At 41.8% G+C, this 17,708-nt stretch overlaps 1 protein-coding gene across 1 annotated transcript in view; it reads left to right on the top strand.

Moving 5' to 3' along the window:
• iglon5 (IgLON family member 5) overlaps positions 1–17,708 on the top strand; it is a 102,938-nt gene that overhangs the window by 79,021 nt on the left and 6,209 nt on the right. The window contains exons 2-4 of the mRNA XM_030750219.1: positions 5,680–5,758; positions 9,844–10,076; positions 11,823–11,942. Of these exons, the coding sequence (XP_030606079.1) occupies positions 5,680–5,758; positions 9,844–10,076; positions 11,823–11,942 (432 nt within the window). The remainder of the gene's footprint in view (positions 1–5,679; positions 5,759–9,843; positions 10,077–11,822; positions 11,943–17,708) is intronic.

Genomic DNA, 17,708 nt, shown 5'->3' with positions numbered 1-17,708 from the left:
GATGCAGCATGTGTACAACAAAAACAGGCAGATGTCACATCTTTGGTGACGCCAAATTAGACACCCAAGGGTGATGGCCTGCTTTTTTGTAAATGTTGATTATTTGCGTGCGTCTGATTTCAAGCTCTGTTAGCAGAGCTTGAACTCACAAGCACGCAGTGTATGTCAGAATGGTGTGAATATCTGGGCCCTACAAGGCCAGAAAAATACATGACCTTGAATGACAAGCAGCAAAAAGTCCATCGATTGCTCAGAATGAGCTTACTGGTGCACTTAATGTCAAAATAAGCTGCAGTCACGTAAACACTCATTTCAGTCATTCCGCTGCATTCTTTCAACAGGAAAAAACATATTTGGTCTGAGTGGGGAAAAAATGACATTACCAGACAGATTCAAAACAATTCATTCACCGTGACTTCCCTGACATTTCTTAGATTTCCTGTCAAGTGGAATCCCGCCGACATCCATTTTGCTTCACCAGCAATTGTGAAAAGCAAGCGACCTGCATATCCATCTTGTTGTGCTGTTTGAGCGAGGGATCCAGGTGGTTTCTCACTGCTTGCCCATCACTCTCTCTCTGCTCTCCTGTTGCTCGGTCCCTGACAGGTGGTGCTCAGGGTGGAAACAGCCGGGGGGAGGGGGGGGGATGCATTGTGAGGGTGTAGATGGTTTGAGTAGTGGAGTGAAGGAAAAGAGGATAAGTAGGAAGTGGGTAGGCAGAGGGGAGGCTTCAGAGAGAGGTGGACACGAGGTTGGATTCGGGCCGTCCAGAGTTAATGGGATCAGACGAGGTAGAGAAAGGGATATCTGTGCTGGTTAATGTTTAATCCCCCATCCCCAACCCCTTGTCTCTTGCCTACAGTTCCCTGCATCTGATAATCCTTGGGCTGCCTCTCTTCATCATCAAGGTGTCGAAGGGAAGTGCCTCTGTAAATATTTAATTGGCTGCAGCATGCCGGTGTTAATTATGCGGGTGTGTTTCTCCTTTGCTTTGCTCTCTGCCCCAACATTCCTGACTGTGTCCTTGCACTTTTCTCTTCTCTTCATATTAATGTTTCTCTATTGCTCCTTCTATTATTGTTAATACTAAGGCCAGTACTGGTATTGTCACACAATACTATTGCTACAAAACTGCTATATCTGCTTCTCTTGATGTAGTTACTGTTAGTACATCCTGTAATTCTGTATTCCACCGCAGCTTTTCCTCTTTCTCAGTAACTTTCTTTCACCTCGCCCTGGTTATCAATCTTCAGCTTTCCCCTTCCACCTTGTGCTATACCTCTCTCGTTCTCTTTTCAATTTCAAAACCACAGCAGCCCCCTTTAAAATGGATTATTGTTATGGGTTTCATTATAGCCTCTGCTGTTATCCGTCTTGACGCCAATCATGCTTTCAGAAGTAGCTTTCCCTCCACTCTGTGTTTATTTGATCGTCAAGGGCAATGCGAAATAGATGAACAGTACAAAGACAGCCTTTCAAGGACTTTGCAGGCTAAAGTTGTACAGCTCAATAGGGCTATACTCATAAGTGTCTGCCAGTAGCAAGTGCAATTACAAACAGGCGCATGTAAAAGTCAAGAGAATACAAATCACATAATAGATGTCTCGTGGGTACTGAGCAAGCAGCCTTGCAATGCTTTTACAGACAAAAGACACAATGTAGGGGAGCACAGAGACAAAAACACCGGACCACAAGTGGAGGGAATTATGTCCATGCCTACGTATGGGCAGCAACAGATAAAGTGTTATCCACAGATGAGCAAAAGAGGTTTCTGCTTCTGCAGGGTGTATAAAAACAGAATTGAGTAGCATTGCAGTAGCATTGTGTAATCCCCCAGGCATCCCCATACAATTTTATTCTCTTAAAATGTCAGATCCAGACTTGAGGCTCAATGCTGTATACAGACAAAGGCTTAAGGGGGTCATCTGGGCAGCATTCAAGGATGCATTTGTGTCTATGCATCTGCACGTATGGTTCTGGAGGAAGGGGCTTCCATTTATGTGCTAAGCGGGTCATAGCAAGGACAAAAGATACCAGTAGGCATGACAAGACTGTATCTGCCGTTGACAGCAGTGAGCAGGGAAATTCAATATGCCTGTGGCCACACCAACACCAGGGCCCACTGCAGAGTTCATCACCAACACTGTCTGGCACTGTTTTTTTTCTTTCTTTCTTTTTTTAATTATTCATACGCCTTGTTTCATTGTACTAAAACAGTGAAGACACAATGTTTGTATGTGTATATGTTACTGCATTTTGAGTCAGGTTCAAGATTCCCCGTTGGCAAGCACCCTCCTTTGTTGGATGTCAAGATTTCTGAATCATCCCGGTGGGTGCAGTTTATCATACTATATGCTGAGAGCCCCAGGAGGGAGAAGAGAAAATGGAGGATTTGAGTTAGGGATCAATAAAGCTGAATGCAACAGAGAAATCGAAAGTGACATCTGAAGATTCTGTTTTGGCCAGGCAACAGCACAATAGTGGTTCCACACAGGCCTCATTATTGTTTTGTTTGGCCGTGTCTGTTGTGTTTGACCAGCGACATTTGAATTAATAGCCTGAAAGGAGTAAACAGCATGGTGGGAGACACATGCTGTCATTGAGCAAGATGATGTTTACATTTTGTTTTACATCCAACACTCCCAGTTCACACTGCGGAGCAACTCTTTTTATTCCTTCATCAATAGAAGCAATCATGATTTATAACCACCAATAAACAATACATTACAGTATTTTATTTTATTCTATTGCCCATGTTTGACACCTGTGCTGCAGTGTGCTGTACTCTGGACGCAAACTACTATTATTGGCTCAATATTTTGCTTAGCTTTTAACAACTGTATCAGGTCAGGTGATGCATGTTTTTGTTCATGACTGAACAAAGAATTGGTCTTTCTCAGATGATAATAAAATATTTTCAAAAAAGTAGTACAGTGGAACCATAGCAATTATATTTAAAAAATGTAAAAAACAGGCAAAATAAATTTTCTTCACTATCTGTGCGTGCATGTTGACATCATTGTTCCAACTCATTTTCATCAGGTTTGCTTACAAATCCACATGTAGTTGACATCCTTGCAGACTTGGTTTGCATGCATTACAATCTGTATTTTTAATGTTATTTTGGTATCAACACAGACCTGTGAGGCTCATAATAATATGACTGCTTTTCACTGCTTTTGGGGGGGGCATAAATCCCAGTACTGCTCTGGGGGCACCTTTGTCTCATGACAGAAGTGCTTTCTCAAATACAAATGCTGGTCCTGTTGCACTGATGCATTCGAAGTGACAGGGGTCAAAAAGGGTTATACGATGGTGAGCGTGTGCTTGAGTCAGGCAGATATTATGCTAAATGTTTGTGTGTGTTCCTCTGTGTGATTTATTTATTTCTTTTTTTGACTCGCATGTGTCTACATGAAGTCGCATTTGTATTTTCCTCGGGGAATGTGAAGGGAATCTTTTCTATTTTTGTTGTCACGATGGCCTCCTTCATCTCGATGGGTCTGGTTCATAGAAGAATGTGTGGGTGTACTCCCAAACTTGCACGTCTGTGATTTGTCCTGTGAATCACTGTGGGAGAGGAAGTGTGTGGTGAATGTGTTGACCTGGTTATCATGTTTTGCGGCGCTTAGGAGCGCAGGAAGGGTGATACAGGTTTTAGAATGCAAGGTGCCAATCGAGCTGTGAAAATGGGAATTGAGTAGGGAAATGGGACTAGCTCCCTGCTGGTTTGTAACCTTCGCAATGGTGTGTGGAGCATTCAGCATATGTATACATCTTTTATTCAATCAATATGAGTGCGTGTGTGTGTTGCATGTGTGTCTCTGTGTTACATTATTTGATAAATTGCATCTTTTCTCTGTGTGTGTCTGTAAATGCGTCTGTGGGGTAGTATATTCATGACATTATGTCACACAACAGAATTGAATTAACCTAAATATAGTCAAGTGTGTAAAGTATAGAGCACTTGAAAGGGAACAGCTAAGGGCTTGAGTTGAGGACCATCTAAGTCTTATATGGGAAGCATAAGCACCACAATGGCATGCAATATTACTCCCGAGTAAAATCCACAGACAGCTTTTAAACACTGGACATGATGACTAATGCGCTACGCCCCTCCTTTAAGCCTTTCCGAGAGGGAGGGAGAGATGGAGCCAGTTCTGGGATCCTTGGCCAGCCTAGATAGCACAGCAGCATCACCCATTAATGCGATTACAGCTTTTAGTGGGAGATTTTCAGGGCCAGTTTTATTCTGAGGCGTCATTAGTTTATCCTCCTTTCTTGTTCCCTGTCGGTGTGTCAGCAAACAAATGTACACATTCACACCGACGAGGAACCATCCCCGAGACTCTCTCTGCTTATATGCAAAATGAATACATAACACGCACATGTAACCATATACATGTGAACATATGAATACACATGCATCAATATAGTGTATATTTGCCAATGTGCAGCCACACAAGCCAAACCATACTCACAGTTAGGTTACAAAAAAACAGGCATAATTAGTCCTTATTTAAGAGATGATAAATTAGTATGTGGTGTAGTTAGCAGAACTTCCTCCTATGCAGTTTGAAAACCTTTTGATTAGCAGTCCAAGATGTGCATTATAATTCGGAAGCCTTTGTCATTATTCTCTGTAATCAAAACATGATTTCACAAAGACCCTCCTTTAATTTAAACCACCCATTTCCCATCTATTTAGTGGTGCACTGCAATCCATTTTGGGTCTCATCTCTTAGCAAATGCTTATACGGCATGCTTAATATGTCTTGGAATTTGTGTGGCTGCTTAACAAACCGTGAGGTTCTTCTTAGCAACTGACTGCAGCAGGTTCATTTCATAAAGTCACGATTTATTAAACCTCAAGGCTAGACAGCAGTAAAGGCCTATATTGAGGTCATCTTTCAGGCAGAGGGAAGAAAAGATTGTCAGAGATGGAGAGAGGACACAAGCCGAGATATCTAGTGTCATGCTGTGTTTTGGCAGAGTTTAGATGGACAGAGCCAGGCGTCTTACGGGGAGCGGCATGCCTCAATAGACAATATCACTGCCAGCAATAAGGTCTTTGAGTATCTTTGAACGCAGTACAGCAAAGTTTGCAAAATGACTTCAAAATGACTTTTTTTTTTTTTTTTTTTTTTACCTGTGCGTGTCGGACACTCAAGTAAGCACTCAGGTGCTCTCAGGATTTGTGTCTGTTCTTGTGTCAGTTTGTAATATATGTTTGTGCTCTTGCAAGCATGTGCCTCTGTTCCCTTAGTGTGTGTGTGTGTGTGTCTGTGGGTGGGTGGGTGTGTGTATTGGTAGGCAGGATGAGCATCCCTTCTGTTACCGTTGCTGTCCCTTCATTTCACGCTCCGGCAGCTCCGCGTGAATCCTCTTCCCTTTGCTCATTATCAGTGCTGTTCAATGAACGAGCAGCCCACCAGAATGCAGGGTAAAACCAAATCATTATTCAAGTATGGGGGTCAGTGCAGACATTGTGACTCTTTTGTTTAGTATATTTATTACTTTCCCTTCAGAACAAGCAGGATGCAGGACACATCTCTGCCCTGAATGATTTTGTGAGCTAGTCAATATTTAAGTAGCTTACCTGAGATAGATGAACACCAGCGGAGTGTCTGGTGTTGTTATTGGATGCTGATTGCACTCTTCTCTCATTTTTCTTGGCAGGGACCAGCGTGCACGGAGCAGAATTCGGGCACCTGCCGGACAACATTACAGTGCTGGAAGGCGAAAGCGTTACTTTGAGGTAACTCTTGATCCTACACCTGCACCAACTGATTACATGAAAAACATGTTTGCCTCTCCACCACCTGTCACACTGGTTTAATTGCCAATCCTCTGTCATATAACTTAAATTAGGCATCTTATCTGGTGCCATATTTTCCATCTCTGTTTATTGTAGCTAACTGACCAATATCTGTCAAACGCCACTGGATTCATCCAGTCCTTCTGCAGTCATATTTTCTTTTAACTTAGATGTAACGGTAATGAAGTCCAGTCCTGCTCAGTAGGTAGATCCTCTCTCCATCCAACCACAGCTACCTAGCTGTGAGTGATAAATCGGAAATCACAGCTTTTCACTGCTCCCAACCAAGCAAAAAAAAACAAAAAAATGCCATCTTGCTTTTTTTTTTTCTCTCCTTGCATAGATGTGACCTGGCTTGGCAGTACACTCAGCAGTGCTAAAAAAAAAAAGTGCTAAAAAAAAAATCCAAGTCAACATCACTTTCATCACCTTTAAACCTACATACCTCCAACAACTCTGAACAGCTCTGAGTTCTCTTTTTCCCTTAAAAGAAAAAAGAGTGGGCCTTCCATTAAGTTTAACACTGTTATTCTGAAGCCAAATACATTCTGCCAATTTTACTAACATGAAAATGCCTCTAAAGGTTCGAACCTACAATGTTATCAGAACATTTAACTTAAGCAGTTCAATTAATAATGTGTAAGAAAATGTATAGGAATGAATCATTCAACCATAAAAAAGGACCATAACGCAAGGGATGAACCTGTGTTTTGTCAACACATAAGAGACAACAAAGAAACTACTTTAAATTGTAACTTTAGACACTTTGTTACTAGCAGCGTGTCACAAAAACAAATCATTTGTTACCATTTCTGAATCTATGAAAAATCCCAAAGATAACAGAGTTTGACAGGCATAAAATAGCATTTTTACACCAACAAAGAGCTATTAGCCAAAATCCAGAAAAGAGCAGACACAGGACCTGAGAGATGCTTCTGGCACTTCAGTTGATCTGTCGGCTGTTCACAGAAGGCTCAACAGAAATGGTCTCAGTGAAGGGTGGAGGTCTATAAAACAGAGTGGAGGCTCTGTCATAGTTTGGGGTGCATTTCAGCCAGTGGTGTTGGCGATCTTGTCAAAATCTATGGAATCATGAACACAGAAATGTACCATCAGAGCTTCATCCACCTCACAATACCATTTGGAAGGTGGTCAGGACAACAACGCTGTCAGTGCAGTAAAAGCATACCTGGATATAGAAAAACACAAGATGGAACACTATCAGTCATGGATTGACCTCCCCAGAGCCCAGACCTGAATAGTATATTACATTTCAAGCAGTGTGGGATCATCTTGACAGTGAACAGAACAAAAGACAGCAAACATCCAAAGAAGAGTTTTGGAAAGTCCTTCAAAAAGCCTGGAGAAGTACTCCTGAAGACTACTTAAAGAAATTACAAGAAAGCTGCTGAAGAGAGTTCAGGCTGTGTTGAAGAATCAAGGTGATCATACCAAATATTCTCTTTCGAGGTTATTAGAATTAACTTATATTCTGCATTTCCATTTATCTTTTCACATGTTTCCCAATTTCCTAGCAAAGTTTAAGTAAGCGAGGAGTTCCTCAAGACATTTGCATAAGACTGCATTTGGGGAATTTTAACAGCTAACATCCAAACTCTAAAATCTCTGCTCTTAATGTGTCTTTTTCCATTTATAGTTTGGAGTCAAGGAAGCTGTGCAGTAGTGTAACTTTATAAGCATCATCTTATTTCTGGCTATAAACTGTGGTCCCGGTGTTAATTAGAGTGTGATTTAGACTGGTTTTAAAGCTTCTTCAGTGGGCTTGTGATGGCATGTTTCTTAATCAAATGTGTGCAAGTTTAGTCTGTGCCGGCCAGCAAATATCTGTCAAACAAAAGACTAAAAAGGTTTATAAATAAACAAAATTTTAATGTAAAATCACTTATGCCCAAGTGGCACAAATACTTGTGTTATGCTTGAGACAATGCTGTTGTGTTGGCTTTGATGCGGGCCATTAAGATGAGGCGCATTTGATGCTATTATGGTGCTCATTTCCTCTGGGCTTGCAGTCCTCTAGCAACATCATCAGTACAGAAGTGATTAATTTTAAAAATAGATTAACAGAGCGTTTGTACACAGATAATGAATTTTTATGATGTATTCTCTCTCAATTCAAGCACACAATTCACAAACAGAAAACAAAGCTTAATTTAATCTTAATTATTAAAGCATATTTTTCTTCCTTTATTCTTTTACCTGCTAGGAATATGAACATTAGCCATCCTTTATAGGCTGTTTGTTAATGGCATCCAAGTTTACCTGTTATGTGGTTGTTTTGTATTATGGTGCTATTGTCACTGACTTGACAAGTGATCTAAGTGATCTACATTAATTAAAATGTATTCAGGTAAAGTCAATTAAACATAAGGACAACAGTTCAAGTTAGTTAAGGACATCTAGTGGCCAAGCCAGGAATGAAAGTCACACCTTTGGCACCTCGTACCTCTTTTGCACCACGCGTCAGACTTTGGTGACAACAGATTTCAGACATTTTTATTCAAACATGCCCACAGACTTACAACAAGCCTCAAAACGTGCACATCTTGGACTGCATTCAAAGCTTTCTTCCAGATAAAAACAAGGTAACTGAACTGTAAATCATAATTTACAACCACTTTTTGTGTTAATGTGTCACTAACAAGCTGTTTTATGATTTATCTCAGCCAGTGTTTTATAACTTGTCCCACATTACAGCTCCTATATAACAATATTAAATGTCTACTCGTGTGCAATGTATTACCAAAGAGTTTACAGACAAAACCAATAAAAGGACAAGTAAAAGAAGCCTGTGGCACTGAGTGGTGAGACATAACAAATACAGTTACAGGGTCTGGGGTTACTGAATGGATTGATGAGTATGATAATGAGGTGAATCGCAGGCTATAGCCTTGGCAGTCACAGTGTTTCCACCTAATTGAACAATCAAGACTCACCATCATTATCAAAACAACAGAAGAGGTACTATTTTAGGAGAATGCTGTTTCTGTTCCTAAAACTCAAAGAATTCTGTTCTAAAGTGCTTTGCTTCAGCAAGCTGCTCTGGTGGCTCGTGGATGCCTAACACTGTGGAAATACTTAGCACGGTGATCTCAGGTTCACAATTCTGTGAGCGCATAAGCCCCACCCATCTCTTATGTGAACCTTTTTCAAGGGGCAGACAGTCATAATAAATTGGTTTAAAGGGAGGAGAATGGGTGCTAAAACAGCTCAGTTTCTGACAGTGAACTGAAGGGCGGCACCCAGAGCAAATATAAGATAAGTACGAGTCCAGGATTCAAATTATGGAGCTTAACGTGAGCATAATAGTGTTTTTCTTTTCATATGTTATCCATTTATGTATTTACCAACTTTCACCTACTGCAATGAAATATTAAAGCAGGTAAAAAAAAAAGAGAGGGAGACAGGTGTAACAGTGAAGATGCATGGAGTAGAGGTCGTGAAGGTGGATGAGTTTAAGTACCTGGGGTCAACCATCCAAGATAACGGACACTGCACAAGTGAGGTGAAGAAGAGAGTGCAGGCAGGGTGAAGCGAAGATGATAGTGAAGTCTGCGGTGATGTATGTTTGGAGACAGTGGCACTGACAAAAAGAGAGGAGGCCGAGGTGGAGGTGGCAAAGTTGAAGATGTTAAGGGTTTTGTTAGGAATGGCCAGGATGGGCAGGGTTAGAAATGATTCAATCAGAGGGATGAACAGTTTGGAGACAAAGTTAAAGAGGGTAGGCTAAGATATTTTGGACAGAGGAGGGATAGTGAACATATTGGACAAACAATGTTAAACATGAAGCTGCCAGGCACAAGGAAAAGAGGAAGACCACAGAGAAGATTCATGGATGTAGCAAAGGAGGATATGCAGAGGATTGGTGTGACAGAAGAAGATGTTAGGGATAGGGTGAGACAGAGGCAGATGATTCGCTGTGGTGACCCCTAGAGATAGCAGCCAAAGGAAGATACAGCTGTACTGCTCATATTACACTTGTTAATTACTTCCTGTTTTCCCCACAGATGCCGTATTGATGAGGAGGTGACCCACAAGGCCTGGCTGAACCGCTCTAATATCCTTTTCACGGGGACAGATAAGTGGTCATTGGACAGGCGTGTAACACTGGTCAACAGCAACAACAGCGACTTCTCCATTCACATTGACAAAGTGCAAGTAACTGATGAGGGGCCCTACACCTGCACCTTCCAGGCCAATAACAAGCCTCGCATCGTCCATGTCTACCTCATTGTTCAAGGTCAGCAGCTGAGTTTCGTCAGAACAGGAATCCATTATAAGTGGCTCTTTATTGCATGCAGTAGTGATGGATAATGTCACTAATATATCTAGAGTGAAGATTTGATTGCCAGTGCTACTGCAAAAAAGTATATATTATACCCATGGTACTGTAAACTGCCCTGGATCTGATTAAAACGTTTAATTAGGCATTTTGCTATTCATCCAAACATAGTGTCGTCAAGTGGGTGTGATTGAAGTCTGACATCCATGGAAGCAATTAAAAAGTTCTATGGTTTCTATGACAGTGCGTTTCAGCATTAGCTTTCTGTTAATTCATGACTGAATAGAAACCTAAAATTTATGATACGCAACTTAGTCGTTAAAGTTTACGATGTCTGTGTTTAAGGTATTTATGTTTGTATGAATGTGAAATTAGTTGTGTCTTCAAGTCTTAGTTGGCGTGTGTGTGTGTGTGTGTGTGTGTGTGTGTGTGTGTGTGTGTGTGTGTGTGTGTGTGTGTGTGTGTGTGTGTGTGTGGCTACAGTGAAGCAAGACCAGTGCAGTGACAGATGAGCCCATTTGTTATTTTCATGTGGGCTGTTAAGATTACTTGTCTTTATAAACAGAAAGTTAGGCAGATCAGATGGATGAGCCTGTAGGTTGAGTAGATGAGGAGGCTGTCCAATTGCCTGACTAAATAACTGACAGTACTGGACCTCGACTGGAGCTCAGTCATCAAGTCAGCAGCTAAGTGAGTGAGTGTGTGACTGATCCTCAGTGACATGACGTATCGATGCAGGACTACCTGGAGGATGGATCTAAGACCTTTTCTCCCTGCCTGTGTCAGTTTTTGTGCATATTTTGGGCTATGGAGTGCAAAATGTAGCTATACATCACCAGCAGAGTGAAACCAAAACATTTTAATAGGCTGTATTAGGTAAATTTTACAGGAATAAAAACCTATGGTCTAGCTCACAGCTCACAGGTGGCAGAGACAATGTCAGCTGCTTTGCTGGAGATTTCTCATCATGCTGCAGCCAAGCTAACACTCTTGTCTGCAGGGTCCAAAGCTTGGCACAGATGACCATATATACCCAATTAAATGCTCAATTCCAAGTCGCCCACATTTCCCACCCTAGCTTGATAACACACAAAATAATTACACCCTCAAGTCAGTGTATCAAGAAGGAGCAGCTTTACCACCACTCCAATCTGGACTTTATTGCTGCAAGTATTCAGCTCCAGCAAGATAGAGAAAAGGATCTTCGGTAGATGGCTCACAAAAAAGTAATCTCAGGGCCAGGCTCATTAAAAACAATGATAATGGGCCATTTAAATTCAAGGGCCACCTCGTTATCAAACTAACTACATGCATAGCATCCCCAACACTTTGAGTTAGGGCCAAAATGGTTTTCAGGGGTGGTCATACTTACAGAAACAGTAGAAGTAGAAATTCCTCCAATACCACTTTTACATGCGCCCTTTCTTTTTAAAGATAAAACGAGAGTCAGTGTCAGGAGAGGGAAATGTTAATGTCCATTTGCAGCAATTTAGAATTGTGCGTTTTAAGTAGACGATCAAGAATATTGTTGCACAGTTCACTAAAAGCTGAGGCATAGATCGTTAATCGGCAGATTGCGTGTCTGTCTAAGGTGCAGAGAGGTGCATCGTACGTTTAGCACCTTAACAGGTTGTACAGCTGGACCTTATTAATAATGTATGCTGTAAAATTTTAATTTTTTAATAGTGTAATCTTGTTTTTCAGTGCCAGCCAGAATCGTCAACATCTCAAAAAATGTGTCGGTGAATGAGGGGGAGAATGTAAACCTCTATTGTCTGGCAGTCGGCCGGCCTGAGCCCACTGTCACCTGGAAAGACCAGAAATGTAAGCTACCCCTTTGTGCTTGCTTGCCTTAACATACAGAGATCTCTTGTTCACAGCTTCACCTTTATCTCCCTGTCTTTACATTCATCCCTGACACTTGTTCGCCTGTTAAAGTCTTTTTTTCCTTCCAGCCTATGAGCTTATCAGCATTCAGCTCATGTTCACATCTTTATTCCTCGTTTCTGTGTCATCATTCTTAAACCCAGCTGTTTAGTTTGTCCCCATCTTAAATTCATACTTTCACATTTCCCCATGTCCCAATGTTTTGTCCCAAATAACCACACATTATATGTAATTATCCCCACCGCACCGCCCGTAATCATCAGCATCTGTCTTCATCCATCCTGTCGACCAGCATCACGGTGCCAACAGCCACTTTTGGCACCAAATCAGCTATTTTAAACCTCTTTTGGTGTGAAGAATTGGAGCTAGTTCAGGGTGGTCAGGAAGCACGTCTTGACAGATGAAGTCAGTCAGTCTATTTGGTCTAATCAGCACAGTATTATTCCATATGAGCTCCCATCTTTGTCATCACCAATGTCCAAAGTCAAGCAAATAGCCTTTACATGGCCTCGAGAGATTAAAGAGATCTTTTTTTTTACTGTTTTCAGAACTGTAATTTTCTAGTTCTGTGTTATCTGTTTGACACATAAAGAAAATTGCTATGTACTGTACTGAATATACCACTGTGCTATGAGTCAGAGTTTCAGCTGCTTGCTTTCAGAGGAAGGTTGGGATGTTAATTTATTTTGTTGCTGTTTCTGTTTTGTGGGATAAACTGGATGCTTAGGAGCCCTGTGACAACGGGTGAATTATCAAAACTGAACTTTGCTGTTTGTAACATCAGCATGTGTGCCAGAAAGTTTCATAATATCTTTTGCAGCTGACAGATGAATAGAATAAGGAGCTACAAAGCAATAAGGATCATTATTTTACAAGGTTTTTTTTTTTTTCATTGTTGGTTTCAGCACTTTTCACGGAATTTCTTTTCACACAACAGAATTGGCTAACTTGTAGCCTGACTACGGCAGCAGCCACACAGATCAAATGCAGTAGCAAGCAGCAATAATAAATAGGTCAGTGTGAACAACTGCTCAACACGATGTAATTATACTGCCAATAAATGCACAACCTACTGTAGTGCTGCACTTACAGACAGCTTTGAGCTTACTCAGAGGTCTGTTCCTTCTCTCTTTCTGGTTGTGCCTGGGTTATCCTGCTGTGAACACCATGTCCTTCGCTGTACAGTTTGTGCTTATGAACCTGCACAGTACAGTATGGTACCTCAGGGAGGGACAAACCCAGTAGTGATCACACACACGCACAGACACATAAAAATATAGAGGAGAAGAGGAAAGCATGCATGGACGCACACCTGCAGCAAACACGCACACAACCTCGCATCACAAACTCTGTGTAGTTGTCCTCTCTTGAAAGTCTACAGCATTTCTCCTCTCTCAGCAATAATCCTCCCTCTCTAACCACCCCCACCATCTCAAACCGCTTCCCCACCCTCCTATAACCCCCTCAGCTTGCAGAGAAAGAGATAGGGCCTACATTGCTATTCCGTAGGAGTCTCTGCAACCAAGCCATCAGTTGCAGAGGACCAGGGGTGGTAGAGAAAGGGGGGGGGGTCGAGCCCAAAGAAACAGCAAGAAGCTGCCGGCCATCTGTCCCCATTACTCAGAGACTGCATAGAGAAACTGCAGGGAGGGGCAGTGAGAAGAGGAGTGAAAGTTGAGTGGAAAATGTGTATGCAGTACACCAAGACATGGTAGAATGGGAGGCTTCTAACCACCTGAAAGGTGAGAGGGGATATGGTAAAAGGCTTTGACCCCTGTGCATCTTGTCTGCAGTTACCAGACTCCTTATTCTCATACAGGTAGTAATACTGCTCGGCGCTGTTCCTTGCAGTGCCGAGCATAGATACAATCTGTTGCACGCATTCACGCTCACTGGCATCCATCAGTTGACCCACACAGAGGCATACAGGCATTTTGTCTTATCCAGTTAAATAGACCAGCACAGCACAGGCTTATCATTTGACATACCATCCATTAAAGCCTGCAGTAACACAGACATAGAATAGATGCTTATGGCTGTGGAAGGATGGTGATATTCTTTTGGTGCAAACTAAAACTCTGCGACAGGATGATAATTATAATGCTTGCGTATGCTTATAGAATATATAAGTAGTTAGTTACAGTCGGTGGCAGTAGATTGGGTTTTGATATTTCTGGTAGGTGTTCTATGGGCTCGAATACGAAACTCAACAGCAGCGCCATTATAATTAAAATATGGTTTGCTTGGCTCTAATTCAGTGCAAAGGCTGGCAGCAGGAAGGTAGTAAGCAGAGGCAAACAAATCCAAATGGGCGACAGGCTTAAACACTACATGGGCACAATAAAGGATAGATGACTAGATGATAGATGACTGTCAAATGACCTGTGTATGTTGGCAAGAACACTGTATAGTGAGTTCAGTTTATCAGGCACAGGTGATTTGAGACTAAGGAGCATGTGTGCAGGTGGGTGGGGAAATTAGGTAACCGGAAAGGAGGAAAGATGGCTTCCAGTCAACAGGTGGTCAAACACTGTTGCCAGAAAAACTTTTTTTTTTCAACTACGAAGTGCTCAGCACATATGTTGATCACTGTTCTTTAAGAAACAGAAATGTTTGTGGGGTGGTGTTAATGTGTAAGACTGGCACTGTGTTATATATTGGTTTAAGTCTGATGAATACACCAAACCAACAATCTTTTAATCCATTGCCTGAAATTACAGTCTTTCCCAGCTTTGAGCACATTTGTAAAATTTGGAAAGTTGGTCCCAAATATGTAATGACTCAATAAAAGTGCTGGGAACTGTGAAATCTACCAAATGTTACTCAAATAGATACATTTAAAAAAAAATAATTTGTTGGGGTCTTTTTAGCTGTGGCTTCATAGTAGACGTTGGGTCGCTCTTGGTTTTACATCCCATGATCAAAAAGGAGCTTGAAATTTTAATGAAATATTTAATATTAATATAGTTATGGGCATTTTAAATCCAGTTCTCAATTGATAGATCTGAAATGCAGGAAAGAACATGGCAAAACGTACTTGGATGAAATGTTCTTGAGTAAATTTAGCCATGCAGGTGAAAAACACTGGAGTGAACTGGCGTTCAAATTCTACTGTATCATCTGGATCAACTGACAAACATTAGAGCCCCATTATGCCACCAAAATAACACATCATCTGTTAGAACACCCATCTCTGTTTTAACCCCACATCAGAACATTCTGCCTTGACTGTAGTTTTTGTAATGTAAATGGATGAGAGGAGCAGAAAAATCAAGTGACCTGATAGTCTAGTAAGGCTCAAAGTGCTGCCAGGGAAATAGAGCACAGTTTCGCTGTTGCAGGCCAGAACTCTTGATCCATTCCCCCCTCTTATTCACATACCCCGTCTCTTCCAAGGTGCAATCCAACTATCTCTGGTGGTCAGGAGTCAGGCTCCTTCAAAAGCCGTAAGTGGTTCATGGAGCTGTATTTTACAGACCATTGTGGGAGTGCCAAGGGCTGGCTCCACTCAGATATGATCTCCCACCAAAGTGGAGAGAGGTGTGCAATGCAGGTCCAGAGATCTCAGGGGATGGAGAGGGAGGGGAATAAAGGGAGAGAGCAAGGACTGTTTTACAATATTACATCACCCAAAGATGCTGTGGATAAAAAGTCCATGAAAAAACCCAATATCAAATAACCGCCCTGACATCTGTCACTGTTTCCCTCTTTGTGTTGCCATTTCTCTCCTTTTTTCTTTATCTGTACATCTGTGTATCTCCTTCAGTCTCTTACACAGTATCTCTGTCAAATTACCACACTGAGTCTGTAATTCTCACTTTACAACTCGATTGCTCTCATTTTTTATTTGCGTTGTCCTTTTGATTTCTTTCATCACCTGTAACATCCTTTGTAATTTCTCCAGTGTTAGCGGTCTGATTCTATCTTTTCTCCCCTTTTCCCTCTACACTGCCACAGCTCCCTTCCTCTTGCAAAGCTGGGTGCTCTGCCTGCTTGACAGAGACGTCACAAGAGAGCAATATTTATTAGACTAATCGAATGAGTGAATAACATCGCACCAACCCCACCCCATCAACCACGGCTCGCCCGGGTGGCACAAGCAGCCATCGCGGCGGTTGTCGCTCGCTGCTCAGCCTCTGCTGCAGCAGCTGCAAATAATCGTCTCCAGCTCAGTAGCCGCACTAATAATCCTCCAGTATAATCTTCAATTAGAACCGCCACGCTAATCTCTGACAGGAATAATCGTGGCATTTAGCGTCTTTTTTATGTGTGCGTGTTTGCGTTGGTGTTCCTCTCCAACGTACTCAGGAGCTGTTTGTGTGTTTATTAAGGGAAGTAAAGGTTTACTGATTGACAGTGGCTTGTGTGTGTGTGTGTGTGTGTGTGTGTGTGCTTTTATTTTTTTTTGGGGGGGGGGGGGGGGGGGGGGGGGTGTGAAAGGGAAAAGTGTGCTTCAATTTAAGAGCTGGATTTCCTTGTTAGTGGTGAGATTATATATTATGTCGTGTTCCACAGTGTGACTTCTTTAATGGGGTAAAGGCGAAAAAAATAAAGGCCTAATGGTTTCGGAGGCTGTGAGACAGCTGGCTGCTGTGCTTACAGGAGGGGGGGGGGTGCACACTCACTATCATTCTTCTTCTCTTTGCTCTCTCGCTCTCCCTCTCTCTCTTTTCCACTGTCGAGCCAATAACACCCACAGCATCCATTCCCTCACATGAAGGAGCAATAACTTGTAGCCTGTCCCCTTGACTCTCCCCTCTGAAGAGATTCTGTGGCTGTTTGTCGCCCAAGGAAAGAGACTGAACGTGTGAGACTGACTAATTTGTTTTTTTGTGCACCTGGGAGTTTGTCAACATCAAATAACAGCCAAATATTCTGCTCGCTACGTAATGTGGTGAATGAGTAGCCTCCCCCCTGGTGTGTCCGGTGCTGAGAAGCAAAGCTTACAATTTCCTCTGACACCATAAAAGTAGTTAAAGAGTCACTGCTGTCACATTGTGTTTGCTTACTTAGCATGTACAAAAAAAAAAAAGACAACTGAACAAACCAGCATTTGGGCCATGAGATAAAAACTGATAATTAATAAATGAATTAATACATTTTTCTCAGATTTTTTCAGATAAATTTGGCACAGATTTTACATGGCAGGTCCTGATGCAGACCTGCCATTTATCCAGACTTTGGACCAGTATAGGTTTAAGCAAATAATTAATCTGGGTCTCATGCTAGCTTTAGCATTAGCTTCCACTACCAGCAATCTTGCTCTGTTTTGTTGTTTAACAGGCTCGGCTTTCTGGTATAGCTACACGATGAATGTTATTTACATTTGATATCTCAACCCTGAACATGTTTGATGCAAGCTTTTCACAGGTTCTAACTTGGCACTGAGTATATTTATGTTCCTAAATTAAGAAATATAATACATTTGACTTCATGGTGTTTATTTGGATGTGTACATTTCTTTAAGTAGTCTTCAGGAATAGTTCTCCAGCCTTCTTGAAGGAAAATTGAAGCTCTTCTTTGGATGTTGGCTGCCTTTTGTTCCATTCTCTGTCAAGATGATCCCACACTGCTTCAGTAATGTTGAGGTCCAGGCTCTGGGGAGGCCAATCCATGACTGATAGTTCTCCATTGTGTTTATTTCTATCCAGTAATGCTTTTACTGCATTTGACAGTGTGTTTTGGGATCACTGTCATGCTGAA

The sequence above is a fragment of the Archocentrus centrarchus genome, chromosome 16, assembly GCF_007364275.1.
Source record: "Archocentrus centrarchus isolate MPI-CPG fArcCen1 chromosome 16, fArcCen1, whole genome shotgun sequence".
In the NCBI taxonomy this organism is placed as follows: domain Eukaryota; kingdom Metazoa; phylum Chordata; class Actinopteri; order Cichliformes; family Cichlidae; genus Archocentrus; species Archocentrus centrarchus.
The sequence above is the reverse complement of the archived record's forward strand: the minus strand, read 5'-3'. Positions and strand labels throughout refer to the sequence as shown.